The sequence below is a fragment of the Taurulus bubalis genome (genome assembly GCF_910589615.1).
Source record: "Taurulus bubalis genome assembly, chromosome: 16".
Classification (NCBI taxonomy): domain Eukaryota; kingdom Metazoa; phylum Chordata; class Actinopteri; order Perciformes; family Cottidae; genus Taurulus; species Taurulus bubalis.
The window spans coordinates 19,832,073-19,859,568 of NC_136604.1; the positions used below are offsets into that span (position 1 = coordinate 19,832,073).

General features: G+C 40.1%; 2 protein-coding genes across 2 annotated transcripts in view; both read right to left on the reverse strand.

Moving 5' to 3' along the window:
- The window catches only part of trappc9 (trafficking protein particle complex subunit 9), a gene marked incomplete at both ends in the record, with an annotated part of 158,179 nt that extends 138,145 nt beyond the window's left edge, over positions 1-20,034 (reverse strand). Inside the window, 8 exons of the mRNA XM_079232134.1 lie at positions 3,403-3,546; positions 10,588-10,804; positions 11,826-11,951; positions 14,061-14,182; positions 15,185-15,211; positions 16,263-16,388; positions 16,919-17,064; positions 19,451-20,034. Coding sequence (XP_079088260.1) covers positions 3,403-3,546; positions 10,588-10,804; positions 11,826-11,951; positions 14,061-14,182; positions 15,185-15,211; positions 16,263-16,388; positions 16,919-17,064; positions 19,451-20,034 — 1,492 coding nt within the window. The remainder of the gene's footprint in view (positions 1-3,402; positions 3,547-10,587; positions 10,805-11,825; positions 11,952-14,060; positions 14,183-15,184; positions 15,212-16,262; positions 16,389-16,918; positions 17,065-19,450) is intronic.
- Positions 20,035-21,731: 1,697 nt separating this feature from the next.
- sh3bgrl3 (SH3 domain binding glutamate-rich protein like 3) lies at positions 21,732-27,141 on the reverse strand. Its single transcript, XM_079232138.1, has 3 exons — positions 27,036-27,141; positions 24,982-25,149; positions 21,732-24,103 (listed from the first exon to the last, which is right to left on the reverse strand). Exons 1-3 carry the CDS (start codon positions 27,078-27,080, stop codon positions 24,038-24,040), a joined length of 279 nt encoding a protein of 92 aa, XP_079088264.1. The 5' UTR covers positions 27,081-27,141; the 3' UTR covers positions 21,732-24,037.
- Between the last annotated feature and the right edge of the window lie 355 nt (positions 27,142-27,496).

Consider the following 27,496-nt stretch of genomic DNA (forward strand, 5'->3'; position numbering starts at 1 on the left):
GCAGGGTTTTTACTCCTAACACTAATTAAAACTACTAATGCCATGATTTGTTGTTGTTTTTGTAATGAAAGCAAGAATTTGAACAGAAATACAATCTTTTATTTCTTAATAATTCAAATTGAGTGTTTTTATGCAAACAACCACTATAGAGGACAGCAAAAGCAGAAGTCTAACATGCAGGCAAATAAATCAGGCAACGAAGCGGGCAAGTAAATCAGGCATAATAATGAGTCAGTTTGAGTTTGGTGGAAAACAGAAAAACAAGAAGCGGATGGCAGACTGAATAATGGCGCCGTAACCAAATGGTAAATCAGGCATTAATCACTGGAGTGTTATGAGCAGGTCGTGAAGGGACTCGGCTATCACTCTCCTGAGCCTTCTCACAATTTGAGGATATAAAAAAAAAAGAAAGAAACTACAGTTAAGGCCCCCACCAGAGATTTCTATATTTGCTGTTCTTGGAGACGTATCATTCTTAGACAGTATTTTATAAACACTACTGGGAAGAGGCGAGTCTCGAGCTTCGAGTATATTTAATGACGGCGCAGACAACGGGAACATTTCACATCAAAAGGGAGATTTATCACATAATGTTGTGAAATGAAAACAACCGACAAACCACAAAACATTTCAATTCTTTTATGAATAATTTAGATTTGTCTGGCTTGTTTTAAGGAAACCGTCAGCAGCATTAAAAAAAGCCAACATGATTATAACAATAGTACTCCTTGTAGAGTAGAAGCTGAGCAACTGAACGAGGGGCAATAACCATTCTGGTATCAAAAAGTAAGCAATCATATCAGCGCTATTTATTTTAGTTTAAACACTGTCGCACTGCGGTGACATGTGGGGACTTGGCATGACTCGTGCATAAAAGGACTATTATTATTATAAGGAATATTTACCGAGTGTTTTATTATTAAGTAGTTACCATCGTTGTGAAAGTACACATCTAAGGTCAACAAGCTTTATAAAGTTTCAATTGAGTGATTTGACCATCTACTGCAATGAAATGAGGGCTGCAAATCCACATGCATGCAATATATGGCAACAATGAAATATCTTAAAGGGGTATTCCAGATATTTGGTCCTTTTGTTGTTTGGATGGCGACGTGCAGCTTTGTGCTCCTCTCTTATTCATTCTTTGTAAACATGTGCAACGTTTTTCTTCCCATAATGCAACTACCGGTATACCTGTTTTTTGTTTATTTTATCCATTTGCTCTTTTTGGTTATTTGTTTTGTTTTGTTGCATTCATTGCCTTTATGGTAGGGCCCTTTTTTGTTTACCGGTATTTAAGTATGCGTCGCCTCTCTGTAGAGCACTTTGTAAAAAGGTGCTATACAAATAAAGTTATTATTATATATCGTATTTTTATACGATATATAATAATAACTGGTAAATGTTCACGCATTTCAAACTCCGTGAACACAAGTTTTTAATTATTTCCAATGTGTCTGGTATCTGGACGGTTCAGACCACTGTAGAGCCACTTGAACATGATCTCAGTATCTCGTCATCTACGACTGCTTTCAGGCGACATGGAGAAACAAATCCTTGCAACCATATCAGGGCGGCAGGAGAGTCGATGTCTCCTATCGGCCGCCTCACTTCACATATCCACATCAAACCGCTTTCTGAAGCTTTGTGTTCGACACATCTTACAGTAAATCAATTCCAATGCATTTTAAATTGCAACAGAGATCAATCTCTGGCTGCAATGAGCAGCAGCAGAACCACAACAGGAGTTGTTTTGGTTAATCTGACAGCGGTGAGCTAAAAGAGAAAAAAACAAAGTAATTTGTCGTCGGAGAGTTGTGTTTGCAATCATTCAAGCAACTTTGGCAAGATGGGCGTGAACTGCTCTAATGAGATGAAAGTATTTTGGTTTTTTTACATTCCAAATCTACTAAAAGTCCGGCATGCAAACTCATCAGGGGTGAGCAAGGTGACACAGATAAGACGGCAGTAGTGCAAGTGCTGCTTGGAATTGAAGTCGCATTTGCATTGTCAAGTTTAGGAAACTATTTTCATGATTAAAACAAAATATATATATTTCAAAACGCTCCTGTACTTCGACAAAAGGCTCACAATAGGCTATATACAAATGATCAAACTAATATATGATGTTATCAGGGATGGTATCTCGAGCTGTTTTTATATAAGCTCCAATATATCTACACAATTACAAGCTTTTGTTTTAAACTTCACCATTAAGATTACAAAAAGTGTAAATACCCAAAACGTACAATGTGTTTATTGTATTTTGCAACGGTTTATTTCTTAAAAGGAATATTTTAATATAAACTTTGTGTTTCTTTGTGTCTGTATGCCTCAACAGAGAATGCTCATACTTCCCAAACATGTGCCTCTTTGTTTTTTCTTCAAGAATTCAAACACAGGGCGAGTGACTGATCTACAAATCGTTGTTTCGTGGGTAAAGTATTCCTTTAAACTCATCCTATTTGTCCGTTTAATACGTTAAATGCGTCGTACGATGGTAAACGTTCGACCGTTAAAACGACACAAATGTCTAAAAGTTTTGTATTTCTTCACTACAAGATCTGTAAGACTTTTCTAGCAGAGCCGTGAAGGTCCTTTCCTGCCCAACTCTATTCTACGCTTGACATTTACGGACATAAACCCCAAGACACATCAAAAGAGGACTATTCCACTTGAGCTGACAAATGTAATATCACACTGCAGACGGGAGTAAAGACAATCAAAGGACGGCACCCAAACTGCAGAGAACAGCACTCAAAAGCCCTGAAAGTTACACTGAGTAAATATGAAATGGTATTTTTTAATCGTAAGAGAAAAATAAATAGCTGAAGAACTCGAATTACAGGGTCAGTTTCAGTGAGGAAACGGCGTAGTAATGACAGCGTTTGGTAGCGTTTTTCTCTCCCTTGATGAAGAGAGGAATATCATTCCAGTAAGACTGTTTCTAAGAACTGTTTCCCAAACAGAGCTGCAGGAGTCCCTTTGCTGATGTTAATATTTAAATGGAAAGCTTCATCTTGTTTCGTTTCTCCCCCCCTCCCCTCTTCTCATGCTTCGTAGCCAACCAAGGATTACGCTGGCCTCTATTGTGTGGCCAGTGGGCCGTCTGGCTCCAGTAAAAACCCTATCTCCTGGCTGCACAGGATTTCTGGTCAGAGCACAATGTTGCACTGCTGCCAAGAAAAAGCTGGCTTTGTTGTGCATCACACACTATTTTATTAAGCACAAGGTGTAATGCCGCAATCACCAAAGGACAGGTTGGCTGTTTCTCGATTTTCTTTTCTTTTTTTGAAGGCCAGGCATGAAGCTGGAAGCGTTTCACACAACATATTGAACTTCTACAATGAAAAAGAAGGTGTAATGGTGCTTTTTTTTTTTTAAGCCCCATCGTGAGCCGACCTTGATCAGACAGGAAGTCCAGCATGGTCTGCAGCAGGAAGGACAGGTGGCGCACAGACAGGCCGGGGTTGCCCATGCGGCGGGAGGCGTACACCAACTCGTGCAGGAGGCGCATCTGAACAGCAGCCCAGCCTCGGTGGGTACCTGAGAGAGGGGAGGGGGGGGGAGAGAGAGAGAGAGAGAGAGAGAGAGAGTGAGTCACAATGAGCTGACGAGGATTTAATGATACACGTCAGATGAGTAGAGATGCATCGAGACCATCTGTAGGAGAATATTCCACACGGATGAGACGTGTGTACATTGTGTCATGTGTGTTTCCTGATGTTGGTGAGGAAGCAGCCGATGTTGTGCAATACAACCTTACATATCCTAATAGATTGTTTTTTACATTTTTTACATCTGGATTAGCTGTTTCTGAAAAAGCTTTGGTGGACACTTTGAAGTTTCATAGTTGACCATTATTTGTATTTAATGATGTCAAAGTCATGGTTTACCTTTCTTTTTCTTTTCTTCAATAAAGCATTGTTAATACATATTAAAGCTGAAATGGTGAGTCAATTAAATAGTGAATTTCTCGAACGACAATCTGTAATTATTTTTGATAAATTCTTACTGCAAGCGTTTTTTTTAAATCAAGTTAAGTTCAAGATCAATGTTGCTGCTCAACTGGGAGGCTTCGCTGCTTTTCACTGTCTTATATGAAAGTAAACAAAATATGTGTTATATATTGTTGACACAACAAGCTATTTTTTTTCTGATATCCTCAGTCAAAAGCAGCTTTGGTTCACTTTTTCTTTAGAATAAACTTGAACTTTGAGCTAAATCATATTATGGCGACAAGATCCTATCGCTTTTTAGTTTTACGCCCGTTAGAATAAATTATTTTAAGTAGGTTGTAATAAGTTATTGTTTAATACTATATCTGATGTGAATAAAGGGACACAGATCTATTCACTTCACATAAATTAGACCAGATTTGCATTGTAATGTATCCTGATATCAGAAGAAAAAAAAAGAAAAGTACTGAAGTAATTCAGTGATAATGATTTTATGTCCATGCCCTAATTTCAGCACACCAAACAATAACTCTGGGATGCATTCAGCAACAAGTGCGTGACAAACCTTCATAAGTCTGCATTCGGCACGCTTCACACACAAAAGGCTGCACATGATTAGATCTAATTCAAGTCTTTTCATTGCTGCCATCTCGGGAAAAATTGCCTGTCACATGTGCTCCGGCGTGCTGCTAATTTAGACACTTTTTTTTTTTTTTTTGCACTGCGGAGCTCCATCTTAATAGCGTTCTAGCCTGACACGGACCGTTACATAAGACCCTCGGCCCCCTACGAGATCCCCTGCTCCACTCCCAGCTGTCGACTGTTGACTCACTAAGTGGTGGAAGAAAACTGGAGGAAAGATGTGGCGAGGAGGCCGCGGGGCCAAAAGGGAAGATATTTGGTAAACACTCCGATGTTTCCTCAGCTTAAATATCACTTCCAATTACGTCCAAAAAGCTTTGAGTTATCAGCATCTTTCTCTCACGGTCATTGTTCATCCTGACTTCTTCATGCCATCTGAACACACTGGAGATGCATATTCTTCATAAGCTATTTTATTTTTTCCCTGTCGTGGAACTGCACCCACTAAGCAGTCTAAAAATAGCTGACTTCCACCTGTCTGCCAAAACCAGCGCCTATCTGGAGAGCAGTAATCCAAAAGGGCACATTGGATTTTCTGAGAATGTCTCTCTCACTGGAACACGACGAGGGGAATAAATTACTTCATTCGGGGTATTTTTCCGACCTGAACTTGAGGTGTCTGGCAATCCATTTAACACAGCGCCGAGATAATGAGCGCGAGGCCACGGCCGAGCAAGTCGCACTGTCATGCAGAAGAAACCCCCGGCTCGAAAAAAGGCGCCGTGTGTCTGCGCCGCCCCTGATGAGACGAGGGGAGTGTGCAGCGGGATGAGATGCCACAGACGCTCCGATTATTCTCCTCCTCCATAATAAACATGTAAATGATTACAAGGAAGCGAAACTACCAACATTTCTGTGGCGGCAGGACAACAGTGAGCCACTTAAAAAGCCATTTGCTCCACTGTACATCAGGGGACAGCTTCCTTATTGGAGGGCACCATTGATGCCCGTTTTCCTTCTCACATGAACTTGCCTCTCCGGCTTATTGATAAACTCCCCCATCTGAACTCCGATCTGTGGGGACTTAAGAGAGGATAGACCCAGAATCAGTATGGATCCCTTATGTTTCAGCGTCTCAATCGAGCTCACAAGCTCCCTTTTCATCTATACGGGTGTCTAAAGACGGGTCCAAGGCCTGGAAAAAGAAAAATCAACTCAAAGAACGGGCAAAAAATCTATTGGAGTAGAGGAAAAATAGTTCTGCTTCATCTCAAACTTTTAAAGCAATGACATTGTTGGAGGAATTAATTTGACCTAAAGGAAACATTCCTAGTTCTTGTCCATTGTTCTATGTGTTCTCCAATATATCTGAAACCTCAACTCCTATGTATTACTTTTAAATGATGATTTGCTATATAACTTTTAGGACATGACCTGCAACTGTAGGAGCAAGGAAGTACTCTTAAGGCATTGATTTACTGTATATGGACATATAATAATGCTATATATATATATATATAATATATATAATATAATATATATATATAATATATATATATATAATATATATAATATAATATATATATATAATATAATATATATATATATATATATATATATATATATATATATATATATATAATATATATAATATAATATATATATATAATATAATATATATATATATATATATATATATATATATATATATATATATATATATATATATCTATATATATATATCTATCTATCTATCTATCTATCTATATCTATATATATATCTATATCTATATATATATATATATATATATATATATATATAATAGAGTATATCCATGGATGAATTAAATCCGTAATACTCAGTAATATCACACTGGGAACAAAAGTTCTGGGAGAATATTGTCCGAAACATTATTGGCCAGTAAGGGATTGTATGAGCAAACGTGTACATGATACAATAATTCAATGTAAGCCCTCTAAAGGGTCGTTTTCTACCCCGCATGAGGGGCCGTCTGCAGGTCTTGGAGCCGGGTACGAGGTTCAAAATTTACTTTTTTTCCAGCAACTGTCCAGAAGTCTTCTTTTAAAAACACATGAAACAAAAGTTGTTGTTTTAGTTTTATTATAAACTATAAACCAAAAGCTCCTCTACTTCTAATGCGTCTAATGAGTTTGTTTCTGCTTTATACATAAAACGTTATGAACGTAATAAATATTCTTTTTTTTTTGTGCGGAAAAAATAGCAGGATGTCCGACATGCATCTGGTCACACTTTTGCCGCATGCTTTTCTGGCCATTCTGAGCATACGGGAGAAGTTTGGGTTCAAATAAACCCTTTCTGGCAGAAAGCCCTCAAGGAAAACATCTCCCGTGTGTCTCTTCTGACCCACAATCCTCTGCAGCGAATATATGAGCAAGAGGGTCACACAAGTTGGTCCCAACTGACAACTTAATAACATAATAATAGTTTCCCCGCTGTCCCAGACCCTCCATCTCTGTGTCCCAGGTGCCATTTGGTTTATTGCCCCGCCGGTACAACGGGATGTCCTCAATTCAGAGGTCTGTCCGAGTGGTCGGGGCAATTAGGGAGTCGTGCTTTCTCGGAGACGACTCTGTTGTACCAGCTGGACCCACAAAACGCAGTTTCCACGGTCGGCTTCCTCAATGCAGCCGGGATGAGACCGGAAAAAGACAAGCAAGCCTTGTTATAAAGGTCTGGATCCAATGCATGACGGCTACAGCCTCACAGGAGGTCATGTTGGCAAAACTGAAAGTCAAAATTCACTGAAATGTGAAATGATTAATGCAGGGGGTTATTAGATAGCAATACGCAATAGAAAGTCTTCATGCATGTCGTGTGGGCTTCTGTGTGTTGGGGGTGACTTTCACTTTGTTTTCTGTCCGTCTCTGGGGATTTAGTTACCTGCAGACTACGGCATGGAAAGTACGTTTTGCACTGATGTGCATAATGACTTCATGAGGAATTAAAAATTAGTAATATCTATTTGTCTGATGTAATGTCTTACGATCCAAAAGTTATTCTGTTCGCCCTCTAGTAACAGGACACAAATTAAATCACAAAAACAAGAACGTGGTTTGCTTTTCTTCCGTTTAGATCATAAGAAATAATTGTATTGCAGTGGAAAAAATAAGATTTATTAAAATTTCTAAGTTTAGAAGAGACATTTGTATTGAAATTTGCAATTCTGTTCATTCAATGTCCCTTGAGTGAACCAAAAGTGGTTAAATCTAGCAAACTGAAAATCTATTTAGTTCTGCCATAATAGAAAAACTGAAGAATTCAAGTCACCAACAGGAGGCATTTCCTGCAGATTTGACAGTTTTAAATCTACAGAGGACATTAAATTGCCCGTGTTAAGTTGCCTCATCATTCGGAGTAATGCAACTGTGCAGAGATGACAAGACAGCCATTTGGGAAATTGAGAAAATAAATATTATGAAATAGATGGAGAGATAATATGCGCTTTTGTATTAAATTGCTCGACTTTCCTTTCTACAAGGGGAGTAGTAAACCCTGGTCAAGGTCCAATAGTTGCGTGCTATCGGTATCAAGTATCCTACATATCAAAGACAACAAAGCTTTCACAGTCAAAGTGCAAACATTTAACCTCAACCCAGCTTGTTTTCTATTCACAGTTTACAAAAGCCCTCCAGCAGCATCACTTGAATACCGGTCAGAAGAGACGATGTCCCTGCGCTTTCCTGTTCTTTTGTGCCGGCACCGAGAGGCTCCGCAGTACGAGTGGTGTGTAGAACCGAGAGGCTCCGCAGTACGAGTGGTGTGTAGAACCGAGAGGCTCGTCACGAGGACCTCACCAAAGAGTGCACAGGAACCCGGGGCCTGGATTTGAGACGAGTGGCGGCGTGAATGCAGAACGCGGTGGAGGAGCCCTCTTGAAAATAAGACAGCGACGCTCGAGTCGGAATAAAAAGGGATGATATTCATTTCCCATCTATTAAATGTGTCTTTACGCTGCTGCCACTCACACAATCTGGATGAATTCAGTGGCATTTCCTCCTCTTCACGCTGCTCGCCTGGCCCTTAAAATAAATAGATAACTCGATCCAATCTTATTACGCCACTGATTTGTATTACACATAATTCAAAACAGGGATATAAAAGATTTTTACGGCAGTGAAAATCATCCAAGACGTGCCAGCGGAGTCGTTTTTTTGCTTGACAGAACGTATGAATTATAGTGTAAAGAGTGAGAGAGTGACACACCTGCTGTATGTCCACGCTCATGTACACATTCTCTCTCCTACGCTCTTCAGAGGCAGCATGAGAAGCATGCGTCTGTTATGCTATGCTATCCCAGTGCAATGGCTGCCAACCTTTTCCCTTCAGGTGACGTACTCCATAGCTATTTCATGTCCAATAGAATGGGGATTCAATGCATAACAATAACAGAACAACTGGTGAGCTGCACAATTAAGAATGCGAGAACTGCAAGAACTTTGAGCAATTCGGATGAAAACGGTCTGGAAACGCCGACACAGCAAAACGAGGAACGTAAAAAATATGTCTAGGAAAGGAGAAAATACAGGCAGAAGGTTCTCCTTGCAGATACAGACACCGCCACACACTTCCAGTGAGTCATAGGTTATTATTATTTTTTGTCGGAGCTTTAGAGGCGTTTCCCAGAAGCATCGTGACTGAAGACAAAATGACGGCAGATTAACGAGACCTGCAGGAAGGGAGCAACAACTACATGCTTTGTTGGTGTTTTTGCTCATTTTAAAGTCTTTACTTTTATCACGAACACTGATGCTTGTCGAGTGACTTTTGGAGGTAAAATTAGTGATAATGTTTGAAGAAGAAAATAACTAAATAAACGCTCAAATGAACTCAGAACTTGAACTGCGAGGTTCTGTCGGCCTCCTCTCTTTATTCTCGTCCAATGTATTGATCTCGTGAGGTTGAAACTTTTTATAATTTTATTTATGGTGTATATGTTGTTTGCCACCTGCTTTATGCAGTTATTTTAAACACACTGCAGCACCAACAATTTGTTGTTTATTCAATTAGTTGACGGACAGAAAATTATTCGGAAAAAAGTTGTAAATTAAGTCCTTGTTTCAGAAATTTATACCAAATATTTATATTTATACCAAATATTCTCTGGATCCAGCTTCTCGAATGTGAATAGGACTGTTGTCCATCAGATATCTTTGGGTCGGTTAAAACCAGCAACCTGGTGAATAGTAAACGGGTAAATCGTGATGGCCGTTTTTCACTATTTTCAGATTTTTCAGTTAAATCAAAGAAAAATAGATGAAATTAGTAATTGTTAGTTGCAGTCTTGAAACGCACTACGTACAACATGTGACATGAATATGTCCTTTTCACAGCAGCCATTTTGACACGTCGTAGAAGGGGAAACACAGGTGTGACTGATGGAAAAATAATGATGGTCCCGTTAAGTTTAGTGTCACAATCATTCCAGTGCACAACACCAGGGCTCTGGCCAACCGAAATGGAACAGGGCCCTAATTAATGTTATTCATTACACCCGTGTGTGTGTGTGTGTGTGTGTGTGTGTGTGTGTGTCCTGAGATTACACGTCAAACTGGCTGCTGCGAAAAAAAAACGGTTATCTCTAACAGGGTTCATACACATTTTGACCAATGGATTTCCATGACTTTAAACCAAATTACCATGACCAAATGTTGTGAAATCTTGGTGTAAACATGAAAATGTAGTATTTAAACTAACAATGAGAATACAAAGCATACAGTAAACCTTAAATGACACAAATGAATGAGAGACAATAGTTTGATTAAAAGAATAAACATTTAAATAGATGCCTGTATGTACGCCTGCTTATATTTTGAGCGTCTTTCTTTTAAAAGCATATTAATTATTTCAAACTCGGCGTAAATGAACATCACGAACACATGAATATAACACATTTACATTTACATTTTGACTTTTCCAGGCCTGGAAATAACCATTTTAAAATGGTTTTCCATGACCGTATGAGCCCCGTCTAGATTTTCACATCTACTAAGCGTGCACGTTTACCTTTGCTGAAGTCCTTGGGGTCCAGTGACAGGCTGTATCCGGGCAGAGTCTCCAGCAGCAGCTTGTAGCAGGCCCTCCAGCCGGGCTCCGGGATGGTGGGAGCCACGCACTGCATGGCCGCCACGCGCTTGAAGAACGCAGACTTGCGATGGAAGCCGATGAGTTCGTAGAGCTCCGACAGGATGCTGTAGCGCTGGATCTTCTCCTCCTCCGACAGCTGCGGGTACGGAGACAACGTTAAAAGTCCACAAATGCGTTGCTTCACTTGGAGAGTCGAGCTTCATAATGCGGAGCTTCTGTTTTACCAGCGGAGGAGGGAAAGAATTTACTGCTTTAATTTTTGTGATGTTAAAAACAGGTTTACGTAAGAGCAGGATTTAACACAACGAAAGCAAACTCACTTCCTGTGTCTTGGATATAATTATACGCAATCATCAAAATCTGGATGCATTTCATTTACATACATTAGGCCCACAGGAGAAAGTCTGCACATAAATGGACATTTTGTATCAATAGCTACATAAAATAGTTATGTACCAATCAAATTATATGGAATAAATCAAAATTAAAATATGACATCTGTTGGCCTATCGATTAAATTGGATAATGAGAAGGAATTCCAAATATAGTAATATATAATTATTATTATAAATGTATATTATTGTTGTTAATTGTTGTCAGTATTATTAACTCATGTATAGAAGTTGAACTCAATATATTAGTTGAACAATATGTGCATTTCCATAGATTCGGGATTCTTGAATGAGGGAAAAGGAGTTGAATTTTAAATTGTTTTAACTTTTTCTTTGTGGAAAAACACATCAGTCGCAAATTGCAAAATGCAGAGCATCTTTAAAGCTCTTCAAACATCATGGGGGCGATCTTTAACCATCTAAACATAAATATTGGGCCGCGACGTCTCGCGAAGTGCTTGAAGGACTTCAACGAACGCTTTCACTAGAGTGCTCCACACTTATAGTTAAATAGGTATATCAACTGGGCTAATTATAAAATGATAGTTATTTCAGGTGACACCAGATTTAAAAGCGGAGACGGAGAGCTCGGCTGGGAAAACCTGAAAAAAACCCTAATTGGCTGCGTGGGTTGTATTCACTGAACAAGGATGTTGGGTGAGTTGTGTTTTATTTTGCTAAGATATCCTGCAGTCTGGTTTACCTGCAGACCAAAGCGCTCATATTGAATCCCCCGTGTTGGTGGATGAGGCTCAGATAGCGTACCTGTCCCAGGTTGATGTAAACGGCGTTCTGCAGGAACTCCGAGGCCTCCCTCGCCCTCTTCTGGATGGCCAGCACGCGGACCGCCTTCACACAGGCCTCCAGCTCGATCACGCCGGCGTTCTTGTACTGCGGGAGATGAGAGGAGGAGGAGGGGAGGGATGGGGGGAGAGACGGCTTAATGAAGAACGAACAGTCGATGAGGGTCGCCTTGACTTCTGCAACCCGCCTCGTGATCAGAGAGAATGCGTTTTCATTAACATGTGAGCGCCCTCATCAGTCTCTGTCGATGTGGGATGACAGACGAGAGGGATCTCCAGCTTAGCGTCCATAAAAAATAAAAATAAACCTGAGCTGCTGCTTGCAGAGGCTTCACGCTGCGAGCGAGTAGGAGTAGTTTTTTTTTTATCTCGCCGTCCCTCAACTTCCATCCATTGTGTCGTTATTAAAATTCAATTAATATCTGAATGGCTGTGTGTTGAGATGTAATTGAATTCTGAAGGAGCTGGTTACAGGTAAAAGGGCTGAGGGAGGTCAGTGCAAGAAAAAAAAGAAAAAAAAAGGCAATTATAATAATGGAGATAAAACACAGGGTTGCTTCAGAGCATAATGAGCCTATTCAGCTTTCCCTAAGCATTAGGGATACTTTAATACCATTCTTTGTGACTTTGTACAAGTACAGTCAAAAGGAGAGTACGCATATATTATGCCACGCACTGATACATTATTCATATGGTTTTGTCTGTCAAATACAGATTGTTATAAAAGATTTTCACTGGTTTTATTATTTCCAGCGATTACACAAGCTCTCGTGAGGTTCATGAGGCAAACAGCCGCTGTCCGCATGTCGTCAAACACTGTGTTGTTTCTGCCCTCAAACTCCATCAAACCTAATCAAACACTGCCCCCTGGTGACACGGGTGAATACTACAAACACACACACACGTACAAACAAAGACACAACGTGGAGCTACGTTTCTGTTTGTTGTGACCACTTTCAAAGCTCTGGAGTGTTTATCCGGACCAAAATCAAGAGGACAATGGTTTAAATCACCCGTTTTCCAGTAAGGAAAAGGCACCATAGCCCATTTGTTCTGAATAAAGATGTAAATCTTTCAAAACCAGTCATAAACCAACTGTGTAAAGTATATATAATATCAGACTTTTTATTTAATTCAACATAAAATGCTATGTAATACTTGTTTCACAGTCGTTAATATTTTTTAAATAATTAAATTTTTGCTAAAGTTGACATAAGCTACCAAATAAACAATAATAGGCTTCCTGTGCTAACGTATCTAGCAGCGGCTTGCTGTTAATGTTGCAGAATGAAAGTCCACAAACACGTTTTAAACTCCATTTTATAACAAATATTGTCAACGGTAGGCAGGCAAGAAAGAAAAAGCCTGACTTTTGCAAATTAACTTCTAAGAGGTTTTAATACCCCGGATCATTGATGTGCTTTCAAGAGTTTTGGGACAACAAAAGGAGCTCTATGGTACAAAGGAATAAGAAACATCAGACAATGATTCAATTTGGATTTAGCCTTGTTGGCAATAAGATAAAAAATAAATAGTATATAATCAGACTAGCCTTTGAAGATATAAGACATTTGCCTTTAAAAAGGCAACTTAAGACATACTAATTGCTTTATTTGCTTTGAGTTTATTTACTGCTCTAATATTGTGCTTTTGTCAAGCACTTACTGATGTCTGGCCTTGAAACATGCAACATCAATTTACTTGACTTTTCTTACTATGGACTAGAAAGAAAATTTAGAAAAAAATATTAAAAAAAAATAAAAAAAAAAATATATAAAATCCATTTTGAACAAGGCTAAATAAACTGCCCCCTCATTTTAATGCATCTTTACACACAGGAATTGATTGTGTTTTTAACATAATTTTTCATGAGTGAATGTTTTTATGTTGTTTGTGAGCCTTATGACAATTTTCCATCAGTACGTGATGAACAATAAAGTTGTTTGAATTGAAAACATTAACATTTCCCCACTGAGTGTTCGGGCAACACTAACACGCTTTGCCTGATACACAAAGCCAATATGAACCTTTTATTACAAATACATCATTTGACAGAAGACGGATATGCAATTTCTCATTATGTCGGCATCAATATTCCAGTTCACGTAAACGCCAAGGAATCGTCTGATATTATGCACAAATGCAGAATTGTTGTGAGTTTTATTGTCTCATGTACCGACTGCTGCTTTTTGATTACCTTTCCATAGTAGGAGATGGCCTCTTTGTACTTCTCGATAATGTCCTCGGGACTCAGGCAGTTCTTCGCTCTTCCGATCTCCGTGCTGGTGTCGGCGCTAATGCCGTTGGCCGTGAGGGCGCCTAGACTCGAAAAGAGGACGGCACGCGGTAAGTTTGAGAAAGACGGCAAAGGAAGGAGGGGAAACTTAAATCCACCAATTACACTTTAAAAAGATACCGCGCTGGCTACCACAGCCACATGCATTTTATATATACATATAAAATAAGACGGTGTTCAAAATGGTGTTCACATAAAGACTGTTAACGTATCTGAACAGATAACAGATGATGTTGAATGAAACTGAAATGTGTGCTTTATCCAGGCTCCGATGACCCCGTTCAAAGCCAAACGTAAATCATAAACACTGTACACCAAACCGTCCCGCTCTCCCCGACGCCAGCAGGAAGTGATGTCATGAATATTCGGAGGCCTCACGTCCCAGGCTGAAACACCGTGGTGCCGTAACGAGACGCTGCGTTGCACTACTTTTTAGGCCAGTTAACACAAAGAGGTAAATAAAGTACAATTACTGAGGCGATCGAGTCACAATTTAGGTCTTTTTTTAGGTTATGAAGGTGACCGGTTAAGCAACAGAGAGTAATAAGCAGGAACTTAAAGTGTGCAGCACTGGTGATGAGCTGCCACCTGCTGGTGCGTCGAGAGATATGCAACGAAAACATGAAATGTCCTTGATCGGGTTAAGTGATCTTTGGGAAATAATCAAGAGTAGGATGTGAGATAATGAATAAAAAGAATAAAATAGAAGCTCCTCAGAATGACTATTTTAAAGACTTTAATTGTAGTCATGTGATACTGATCCCCAAAAGCGTGGCTGTGAGAAAGAGCAGGTACGTTAGGAAATAAAGAAGAAACAAAAAGGTGACGGTAAACCAACACAGGAGAGAACACTACCTGTAAACGGGGGAAGGGGAAACATCAATCGCTTCTCAAAGGATAAAATAAACCAAAGCAATCAGGAAGCTGATGATGTATGAAAAACAACATCAAACAGGGAAAATTTGGCCACAAGCAATGAGGCAGATTGTTGTCTACAAGAGCTGTGTGGGTTAGACATACCATACCTGGGTCAATGAGAACCTCCTGAGCTCCTATAGATAGAGAGAGAGAATGCAGATTCACTCCATGACGCAAGGTGCAATGTTAGCAGTGTTAGACCCAACAGTGTGCGCAATGCTGCAGCACTTCTCCTATAAAATATATATCAAGAGTCACGAGAAACTTTTGACATGCAATTGAACAAAGGTAGGGTTTTGACCTCTCGCGGCTCCATTTTTAAGAGATGGGTCCTGGTTTTTATTGGACCTGCACACACACACAAGTGGTGTGATAAACGGTCCAGCCGATGGTTTCAGAGTGAACACAGGCAAAGAAGAAGAGTGCTAGCTCATAAACGGGCACGGGAGCAAAGCAATAAAAAAAAATATATATATATATATATATATATATATATATATATATATATATATATATATATATATATATATATATACACACACACACACATAAAAATAAATAAAGATACAGATATATAAATATATATTTAGAAATAAATATAAATGCCATAGATCTATATAAATAAGTACATCTACATTTAGAATATTTTAACCATTTTACCTCATCGTCAGAGAGCTCTTTCCGACGGCGTTATATTCATCTATGCTCTCTTCAAAGCCACCAGACTCCATTATCAAAAACAGTAATTGCACATAGCAGAACACGGGCGCAGCCTGGATTTACTAGTCAGAAGTAGAAGCTGACAACAATTAAAAATATATTATCTGAAGTACATTAATCTATAGTGCAATAAATCATTACTTGCAACCCTAAAGTCCTCAGATAAACATGCAGGCATCATAAAAACAGCTCTTTAGCGTCGCTCATGCTCCACTTATTGTGTCGTTACATACAAGGCAGTGTTGATTAAACACCATGTTAATGGCATGTTAAGAAAGAGTGGAAAGATTCGATGATGTTAAGTGTAAATACAATCAGGAATGCACCTCTCGTCCTCTGCACACAAAGGAAGCAGCCTAGCTGAGCGACGCTCTCACTCGATCACAGCTCATCACAGACTTCAGCCTTCGCTGGTTATCGCATCCGGACCGATGTTTTCGATCAGTTGCAGAGGGACGTGCTCACCTGGTCTGTGGCGTTTCCCCGCATCTGCTGGCTGGGAGATGCTCGGCTTTCGTCCTGCAGTCTTCCCCCCCGTGCCTCCGGGGTAGTGGAATATAACAGAGGCTGAGCACAAACCCTCCAACGCAGCTGGAAGGGAACAAATAAACAGAAGACAAATGTTCCAGCTCGACACAGCTCTTATGCGTTGCTCTTTCTGAGAGCCTCTGAGGCTCGCTGGATCAATAAAGTTCTAAAACCCTGATGTTTACACTGCTAATAAAGTGGAAATTGACAAGGCCATTAATATTGGCCTTTATTGGCTTATCACAGATATACGGCAGTGTTTATGTCCACCAATAAATAACAAGAAATTGCAGCACTAAGATATTACGTTTGAGGCGTTTACATATTTTCTAAACCAGAGAGCACTGAAGTTTATTTGTATTATCTGTAAAATCTTGGTATGCGTCTGTCACAATTATTGACTATCCAAACTGTGTGTATGTGTTTACGTAAAAAAAAAAAAACAGTCAAATCTCGATACCGGTATTGACCTCAAAAGTCCAGTATTAGAGGCCAGACGCTGATACACGAATTAAACAAACAACAACAATAAAGTTATTCTCGCCTTGTGAATCCTATTTTACAGAAATAAGCCGACCGTCCTCCCGACTTACCACCCAGCCAGAGGAAGTCATTCACGCCCCTGAGCAGCTCCACGGCCATGTGGTAGTGGACCAGGGCGTCCTGCAGCATGCCGGCCTGGAGACACAGGTCCCCGACATGCTTCCTCATCCGGCCCTGGCAGCGCTTTTTATAATGCCTGAGAGAGAGCAGCAGGTAAAGGGGAAGAAAGGAAAACATGTTCAGACAACAGCAGGGTGGCGTTGCTCAAATAAAATATACCTTTTGGGGCTTTTAAATAGCTTTTGGTTGATTCTTTTTTTTTCACAAAGATGGCTGAGACTTGCTGCTATTTGTCATTTCCTATGTCAGCAGGGAGCCGGGAGAGGAGACTCGAGTGAATCCTACCAGCTACAGTAGGGAGGTGTATGGAGCGGGGAAGCACAAGCACAGCGACACAACAAGGACGGCGCAGGAGCCGACCTACGACCCCACGGTCGTGCACAGAGACACAGGGACTCGGGAAGGAGCCGCTTCACCAGGATACAGGAGGGGAAAGTATCCGTTACAGGGGAAACTATGAAACTATGAACCCCGTTGTGCAAGCCGCTCTAACACTGACGGACTGGGAAGGTCGCGTGCAGACAACAAGCCATGGACGACATGTCTCTTCGCTGTGTAGAGGAATAAACGCTAAGGCTCAGAACGCAATTTACGAGAGTAAAAACTAAAATGAAAAGGAGGCCGTTCCACAGCAAATAAACTGGATCTTTGGACATGGATGCCATTATCAAATTTGTGTTTTTTTTTATAAGTGGCTGAGGTGATATGCCAAGCTGGAAGGTAACGTCTCCTCTCGTGAATAAAGATCTGTGATCCGTGGCCAGTATCTGCAGCCAAACAGACAAAATCCCAAACTCCACCGTCCCAATCCAAAATGTTCTCCTCAGTGGAATGTTCTGTTCCAAACTGCTCAGTGAGTCCAGACTATCGGCTCCTCCGTTAGAAAGGACCACAACAGTGTTTTTCAGTGTTTCAACATAGAAATATTATACGCTTGAATTTTTAGTGGCAACTGATTTCAGTTGATTTTATCAGTATCATCATCAGTCTGTAATTTCACAATAATTTCCAAGAGGTTTCCTGAAAAAAAAAAGTCATGACATTTGGGACTAATTATAAGGGAATTGATACAAACAATACAAACTAATATTATTTAATTAGAATGAATTGCTAGTCTAGTGTACTGCATTCAATTCATCATATAAATATATGGAGAACTAAGTTCCCCTGTATAAATTATGAATAAATGACTATTTAGAAGGATTTAATTGGAGATTCCATACTTCTTTCCAGGAAAATTACTGCAAAGTTATAGACAAGTAAAACAATGCATTGCAAGTTTAACACAAAACAAATACTGGTTTGCAGATTTCCTTTTATTGCAAAGCACTCTTCTTGTGTTATCTTCCTTATTTATATTATATCATATATTTAAATAATATAATTACCTTTAAATGTGTGTTGTTTAAGTTCACATACAATTTCATTTTAGATTTAGTTTTTAAGAGTACTGTTTAGGGGGTTGAGCTCTGAAAAATATCCCAAGCAAAAAACTAACAATAATATGAATTTGGCATCTTCATGCTTAAAAAAATTAAAGGTTTCTGTTTCACAGTGGGCTGACATTTCAAAATGCAGAGGCTCCGTGAATGCAAATCTACTGCATCTTTGTATCACTATCACGGAGGAGAGTACAGTGGGAAGTAATTAACAGCAAAAGCACAGAAAAACACTGTTATGGTCCTTTAACTTCCTTCTGAATCAACTATAAAAAAAAAGTGTAAGACCACTGGGCCTCTGTGAACACTTTGTGGTCAACTGACTGAAACTTGGCAGTTTTCTTTACTCTAACAGTGTCAAACATAAGCTTGCTAATATGACATTTGTGCACTGGACTGTAATGTAGTGCCTTTAAATCAGGCCTCACGTATGGTGGGTTGTGATTCAAGCCTTCTTTTCATTTTAGTAGCTAATGTTATTGCTCTGACTATTTAGCCAACAATGTTGACTCATTGAGCTCAGGGGCTATTGTTTGGCTCACAACTTCAAGCCAGATTTTTCAATCCATTTGTGTATGAATTGAAACCTGCGGAGGAGCGATGAGTTTGGCTTGGAGTCATGAGCAAATGCACAACAGCGCAGAGGGCTGGCATTTTCTTTCAGGGCAGAGCTAAAGCTGATGGGATCGGTATGGGTTCACTAAACTTATGTGTCTAACATCTCACCTTTTCACACCCAACAATAAACTCACAGGACAGTATGAGAGAAAACAAATAAACAACAGAAGAAGAAGAAGAAAGACACATAAACCAAGGTAAACAAACAAAATTGATGCAGCAAAAATCAAAAAGACAGATTTTTGAGAGGAGAATTTTAGAGCAGGCAAGGCTGATATGTAACAAGCAACTTGACCCAGAAACAAACGCACAATGCAGTAAATCACATTAACTGGCTGCAGAGATCATTCAAGCATTCTTTAACCAGCCTCAAAATGCGAAAGTGGAGAGAACACATCAACTCACCTGCTATCCGTGTCCAAACCCACAAAGTCCTTCTTCTCAAAGGGCACACAGAGCAGCGGTATCTTGTCACCTGATTTGTCCGTGGCCCGGTCGAGCCGCTTGGACTCCAGAACAATAAATATCGACTCCACAAAGTCGTCCACTCTCTTCTCCACGTCAGGGCAGTCATCGAAGCTGGGGTAGAAGGCCACGTCCGTCCGCTGCTGCTCCGCGATATCTCCCTGCAGCCCGAACACCAGCAAGCGGGAATCGTACAGCGTGGAGCTGTACACCTCCTTCTGGCCGTGGAAGCGCTCTGCGGTCTGGGCCCACTCTTTAGCCGAGGCGCAGGTGGTGATGGAGATGAGGCCCACCACCTTGCGGTGCGTCTGGAAGTCTCCCCACTCGTTGTTTTCTGGCAGGTAGTGGTGGCGGTAGCGGATGTAGAGGAGGCGCTGCGAGTCCCTGATGCTCACCTGGCTCACGCTGGAGATTCGTTTGTAGATTTTGAAGAACAGGTCCTCCGGCACTATGCCGACCGGCTGGACCACCACAAGCACCGTCTGGTGGTCCTCGGCACATTGCATGTAGTCTGGCACGCTCATCTTCGCATGTGGAAAAACAAAAACATTTATCATATTCCTAAGATAACCTCTGTAAACAGGAAATTGTTTCTGGACAGAGATGCAAATCATCAATATTGTTTAGGAACATGTCTTAGGTTGGAGGAAGACGTTTATGGGTCGATATCTTAAAAGCTAGGCACATCAAATCAAATGAAAACTGAATGGAGAGATAATTGGAAAAGGTGAAAGAATGATTTTTGTACTTTGGTGCACTGATCCTTTAACAGTGAGACATCTCATTTAACAGAAATAATAGAATGCAGAGATACAAATGTACTAATTTATTAATTAAACGATTAAAAAAAAACATGTTTGGTCCATGGATACTCTTTGTTAATCAACCCCAACCAGCACTAACTAGCTGTGTTTGTCTTCAGTGTCACGTGTCCTCCAAAAACGTTTGAATGAAAAACTGCTGCTTCGGAACTCTGATGCGTAAAGAATGGCAAAACTGGAACCCAGCGACTCCTAAATAATAAAAACTGTTTTGTTTGTTTACCTAAAAGACAACGTCACCTTTAGAGAAAAGCAAAGCAACACCTGCTGCTGTCTTTGCCGACGTAAACACCAATCAGTGATAGTTAAATGTGGCAGCTGACATTATTACAGTTGCTAAATATGGCCACTGTGTCATTAACGTGTATTTCTCTGATTTAATACCATGATAAATATCGTAACATACGTTAACTAACGTTGTTTTAACGTCTCAAAACATTATTTTGGTTTTAGCTAGCTTAGTTTAGCTAGCTGACATGAATTAGTTGGTTGTCACAGTCACAACGCAGACTGAAATAACTACGTCATTAATGTACATATCAGCTCAGTGAGTTTTTATGTATTTCTGTCTTTCACACCAAAGTCTTTAATATATAACGTTTACTCACCTTACCTCGGCAGTAACCTGTCAAAATGTTTACAGCTTCCTTCTTCGGAGCAGTGCTCTTCTGCAACACCTGAAGCTAATCAACAGCGCAACATCCGGTAGATATTTTCAAAGTAAAACCATTACAGGGGCGTGCGACGACACAGTTTAGAACACAGCCGGTATTGTGAGATATTTCTTTCCCAACCTTTACCCAATATTATATCCACGATTGAGTGGAGTTACATAGTTGTATCTTGTTCATAGCAGCAAACTATATGCAATGCCGAGTTCAATACGCCACAACGTTTCGGTTTTAGTTTGAAATCAGGATCAACGTTTCCGGTTGTATCTCTTCTTCTTTAAAAGCAGAAGCCACATCAGCACCACCTACTGAACAGATGAGGTACTGCAACTGAGCAAAACTGATTAACGTTGTTCTTCAAATGTATTATGATTTTTCTAATTACTGATTATTCTTAATTGGAATAAATGTATCACATGAATGACCTGGGAGGCATACTTGCAGCATTATAAAAGTACTGACACTGCAGATCCGGAGTGTGGAAGATGTCCTCCATGTGACTTTATTGGCAGTCAGAATATTCCACTGACTTGCAAATTAGAAATGACTCCCTTGAAAATGTCAATGCACTATCTTGATAAATTCTCCATTAAAACAAGGACTATGAATAAGTGTATTTTTCCTTTGTATCAGGATGCCACAGTTGATTTAGACACTTCATTTTTATTCAACGCTATAGGTAGGTCCCATGGATGAATACAAAAATAAACTTCCAGACATGTAGATTCAACTCCATTTTATTCATTTTTGTTCACCCATCAATCGTTTTTTTTTTTTCACAATCTTCTCGGAAGACAACAGCATTTTAGTCCCTATTTTTCTTTTAACTTTTTTTTTGGCCAAGGGGAGTTGGTCCAAAAGCAAAGCAGGAGCTCAGAGAGAGAAAGAGAGAGACATGGAATGTCTAAAACATGATTCATAGTGAACATACATCAATAACAGGCGAACATCTACAATCATCGACTTTCAAAACAGTGCGCAAACATTGTGTGTGAAGGCCGTCTTTACCGGGGGTCCCAAACTGTAACAACACAATTTTGAAAGCAGGGGGTTGACAGAAGTTAAGACTCAGAGAAGGAAAACATGTAGTTCTCGATAAAAAAACACAAGTAACCCAAAAAACATGGACATGATATATATATACCGTATATATAACTGAATTAATGTGCATACACAACAGAGCAAATAAGTGAAGCCTTCATTTTTCCCATGTGGTGAGTGTTCCCTAAGGCGAGTGAGACCGAGTCAGGTCAACTTAAAACACACCAGCTCTGACCTTTGTGTCCGTGTTCAGCATGAGGCAGGGTTTCAGTGCATAGTCACATTACTGCATCTTCATGCCCGGGACCGTCTGTGGAACTGAAGCATGGAATAAACGGGAGAAATGAAAAGGTCCGGGGTTGAAAGCAAAAGAAAACGTTCACATCTTGTTCAGTCTCATCATCATCAGTATGAAACGCTCCCTTCTGAGTGTTTGCAGTCAGTCAGCTTCCAAGTTATGCAGTTTACGGAAAACATAAAAGTGCTAATACTATGGTGAAAATCTGCATTACACATATATATATAATATATGGATATATATTATATATATATTGGAATATAATATATGGATATATATTATATATATTGGCGCAGAATATGAAATAAATGTGCTCATCCTGCTCCACAGGGTGCTAAAATCCAGCGGCTAACTACTGAAATCTTCAACCGCTGATTACCAAGCTTGTAAATAAGTTTGGCCCATTCATTGGTGACCCATCGTCACATATCTAAGGAGAGGGTTTGGTTCCAATAGGGGTGCGGCCAATATTTGGATTATATAGTAATATTTGCAAACTTCGCCACTAGATGGCGCCACGTCCTACACACTGTACCTTTAAAGCAACAAAGTGTACGATTTGAAAATATCTGATTTCTGACTGATATCTCACATCTTATGGGAATTATATATAATTTTTTTTTAAAGACACTGTGGCTGACGGCAAAGTACACTGATTACTTTTGGTGTAAACCTAAAAGGTCACAAACTACCATCTACAAATGGATATTGCCAAAATATTCTTTAGAAGTGCGTGATTTTACATTGTAGATTATGTATAAAAAAAAATTGTCATCTGTTTTTTATCTTTGTGAGATATTTATTTACCCTCTGGATTGTTATCTGTGGACTTTTTTTACACAACCAGTGTAGCCGGACACAGATCGTTGGTGGCGGTAACGCGCAGAGAAGAGCAACGTGTTCAAAAAGTTGGGAGAGGAATACGACTGCATGCTGGATAACACGGACGTCTTTGCAAATGTAAGGTATTGTGCCTTAATATAAGTAATTTCTAATGCTTTTGTTCTGTTGGCATCAGGTCGGATGAGCGGGTTCCCAAAATGTTCTTAAATAATGCATGAAGTGACCAAAGGGCCAAAATAAAATAAAAAAGAAAGCTGTCCCCGCCAAAAGGGCATCTTTTAGCAGCTATAAGTTCTGTGATTAATTGAGTTTCGGGACGTTACGGTCCTTGCTACTTCCCAGTGCATTTGCATCCATGTGAAGCAAAAAATAAAAAAGAACACGCGGTCATGTACAACATGGGAACTCGAAGGCTACAGAGAAAGACGACAGAAGTAGTTAAGACTGAGTGATGATTGTGCGTTCGTTCTGCAGAGGATCGGGAAGGTTCTGGGGTGAGCGTTGTCATCCAGCGGATTACTTTAAATCTCCAGCGATCATGTAGCCGCGGCCAAGATTAGTCGACCTAATTGCCGCACATCTAGACCCCCCCGTTGAGTCCTCGTGGACCAGGAGCACTTAGCAGCGCTAGTCTGTCAGACAGGGAGACGATCAGAAAGAAATCAAAAGGAAAGAACAGGGGAAAAAACGGATTAAGTCTAATGGTGCAGGAGGGGGAATGTGCGTCTTCTGATTAGTTTGATATTTGGCATTCTTCGTTATGGCATTGAAAGTGAGTGGATACTGCCAGCGGTGCAGAAAGAGACTGGATGAAGGAACCGGGGTTAAGACTGAGAGTTACACTCCGCATTCCTCACGCCAGCTTCAGAAGTTGGTCCACTGTGTCGTCTTCCACCGCCTCGGAAAACATCTCGTAGTCCTGCGGGGAGGAAGAGCGTCAGTCAGCAGACAAAGACATTCTGATTGGACGGCTGCGTTGCCGCAGAATTGGCAAAAAAAAAAATGAAATAAAAAGGTTGCGACTCGTTGCAAAGGCTTGGTGAATGTTTTAAATGTAACATTGTACCTTTTAACAGTGAACGCATTTGGGCATTTCATATTTTTAATGAGATATCTCAGTTAACCAGCAGCCTAAAGCTTGTAATTCACCGTGAACAGAGAGCTCAAAACAGAGCGGACATTTATTTAACTGAAACCAGATGAGTTCATGTCTGCAAGTCCACATTTCTGGGGACAAGATTGACCGTTATTTTGAAGATATCAGCATTAAACCTGCTGTAACTGAGTTTGGCCACTAGGAGGCAGCAGAAACAAGCCGTCACGAAACACCGACATTATCACCTTTTGAGTTGGTCAACCGTTGTGTATTTACACAAGTGGAGCAACGTGTCTCACTCTCTTCTATCTCTGATGGAAATATCTGTTTAGCCGCTAAAAACTGTAAAAAGCAGCTAACTTTGTCCGTGTGCGCACACACAGTCACACACACACAGTCACACACACACACACACACACACACACACACACACACAAGAAAACACACAACTGCCCGAGGTGTGACATTATTCTACAAGACAACAGTTTGTGTTTACTCTTAACAGTTGTTTATAAGAGAATTGCGAGCAAAATATGTATTAAAAATGATTTTTTACAGTTAAAAAAATAGAGGTTTATATTTATATAGTGGTTTATACAACAGATATATAGGTTTATATATCTTTAGCAGTTCAATACTCGCCACTTATGCCGATACAAAACTGATGACTTTCATGTCTAGACAGTATGTGCGTTCCTCACCCCGCAGTACTGGTCTTCGTTGAACAGCTGGGGAGGAACCGCCGCCGGGTTCCCCGCTTTGCTTCTCATTTCTTCACACACCTCCCGGCCCACAGAGATGTCGATGAGATCATACTGGATGCTTTTACTCTCGAGGATTCGCATCACTTCTGCCTGTTGAGACTTCACCTGAGAGAAAAGAAAGAAACATTTTTTACTCAAGCACAGCATAACAACTAGAAACCAGTCGATTCATTAAAGTCACACACTGACTGTGGCCATCACAGCTCAAATCTCGCTTTTATCGAGTGCATTTTTGGCGCAAAAGGACTAATGGCCGACATGCTGGGATAAATAATGAGCAGAAGAAGGTCATCAAACTTTGAAATGTCATGTCTCCTCAAGGGCAAAGGCTTTTTTTTTTTCAAGGCCCAGTGCTGCAATAAAAGAAAAAATAAATAAGTACTTTTTGAGGCTTTAAAAAGCGGTGGTTTTATCTGACTCCTGGGTGATGATTAATAGACCTTGGGAACGCTCTTGCTATCTTTTGGGGCAAATGAGGAAGAGGGGGGTTTGTTCAGTGACCGCACCCTCGCACTGAAACAGACAAGCATTCAGTTGGCTGTGTCCTTCCGCTGAAAAAAAAAAAAAAAGGGAATTGTCTTTTTACAAAGCTTCTCTGAAGCGAGTGAAGTAAAACGTTATTGTAGTTGACAAGGTATTTTGGTATATCTAAGTGGTAATGTAACTTTTCTGATGTCTGAGCAACTTTCAAAACTTAATGAAACCATTTAAAAAGTGAACATAAAAAGGGATTTGCATTTGAGAACGTTTTCATTTTTGGGAATAGGAAGGATGGTATGTTCAAATTACACATTTAACATAATAAATAGAGTATTTGTGAATAGGGAATTTGCTCGGGCTCGTTCTTTTCTTTTTTACAAATGAGAGAAGGAAATGCTTCGACAGGATAAAATAACAGGACAGAATAATGTGGCCTTGCAGCCGGTGATGAGACTTTGATCACAATCTTCCTCTGGCTTCAGCAGAAAACATCAGGTTTCCTTGCTGCTGCACGTGAGAGGGTTAAACGCTCGTGCACGTCACTGCACTTTTTTCACTACATGATGAATTCCTCCCACATAATAGGTACCAGATGTGTTTGGCCCAGTGCTTTTCATACTACTACTACTTATATGTTGTGTTTTACCACGTCTGCAGACTCTATTCTATGGAATAATGTAGCAAAAACGCCATTATATAGTATATTCAAGAGTATCCTGCTTAAAAAACTGACACATACATCAAATAATTGACTTTTCCCATGAACTAAAAAGGGCCTTCTGGTCAATTCGGCCCACACGGAAACAACAGCAGCTCTTACTCGAGTTCCTCTTCACATTTGAGTCACGGGTCTCGTGCTCGTTCACCACCAAACTACAGGAACTAAAACAAGAAGGTTCATTTAAGAAAGTGAGCTACTTAGAAAATATTCAATTCCCATGAAACAAGTATTGTTCGGTGCATGTAATGTATTCGGAAACATATAGTGGTGGTAAAACGTCTTTACCGTTATCGTGCATTTCGCATGTGTACATGAAGTGTGGCGTACAGGAAGCGCTACACTTGGCCTATACGTTTTATTTTATGCTTTTTTACTGTCGGTCTTTTTTATTTATTCATTCCTTTGCGGTTGCACCTTTGGCATGTTATTTAAATGGTATTATGTACACGTGTTTTGCCTTTTATTATTGACTATTTATGAAATTGTACATGTGCAATTGTTGAATAAAGAATTATAAAATCAAATAAATAAATAAAAACACCCTGGTTCGCCATTGCAAACCCTTCACGTTTCGTTTTACGGCTGGGTAACTTGGCAACGCCGACGTTCCAGTAACGATAGAAACGGCCGCTGACGAGCATATAGGCCCGTGTCGGCCAGGAGGAAGCGGACCAACTGACAGGGCGCGCGGGGTGTGTCGGCTGGACGGAGCTTTGTTTGCCCGCCGACACCGGGGCTCCGAGCACAAAAACACCGCGTTTAGTACGAACTACGGGGCCACTTGACTCACCGTCCGCGAGGCAGTGACGGTGGTGTAGTACAGTTTGATTCCCATTGCCGCAGGTCCTTCCGCTCCCTTTTGTGTGTTGCTGAGTCGCTCTCCTCTCTCTCTCTCTCTCTCTCTCTCTCCCCCCGTCTCCGCTTGCGTCGAGCTCGACCGTTATCTATTGAAAAAAAAAGAAGAAGAAAAAAGCGAAGGAAGTTAAACAGTATTTTCAAAATAAAAGACCTGGGTGTTCACAGCAAGGGGGAGATCAAATGGAAAGTTTGATTTTTCTTTCTTCTTCTTTCTTATAAAAGTCAAACCCAGAGGAAAAACAATTAAAAAGCAAACATGGCACCAATTATGGAAACTCATTTCTGCCACTGTGATACAAAATGATAATGAGAAACTTACAAAAAAAAAGGACGTAGCATCGCATTATTATGACTTACTATCTCATCATTATGATTTCGCATACAACAGTATTA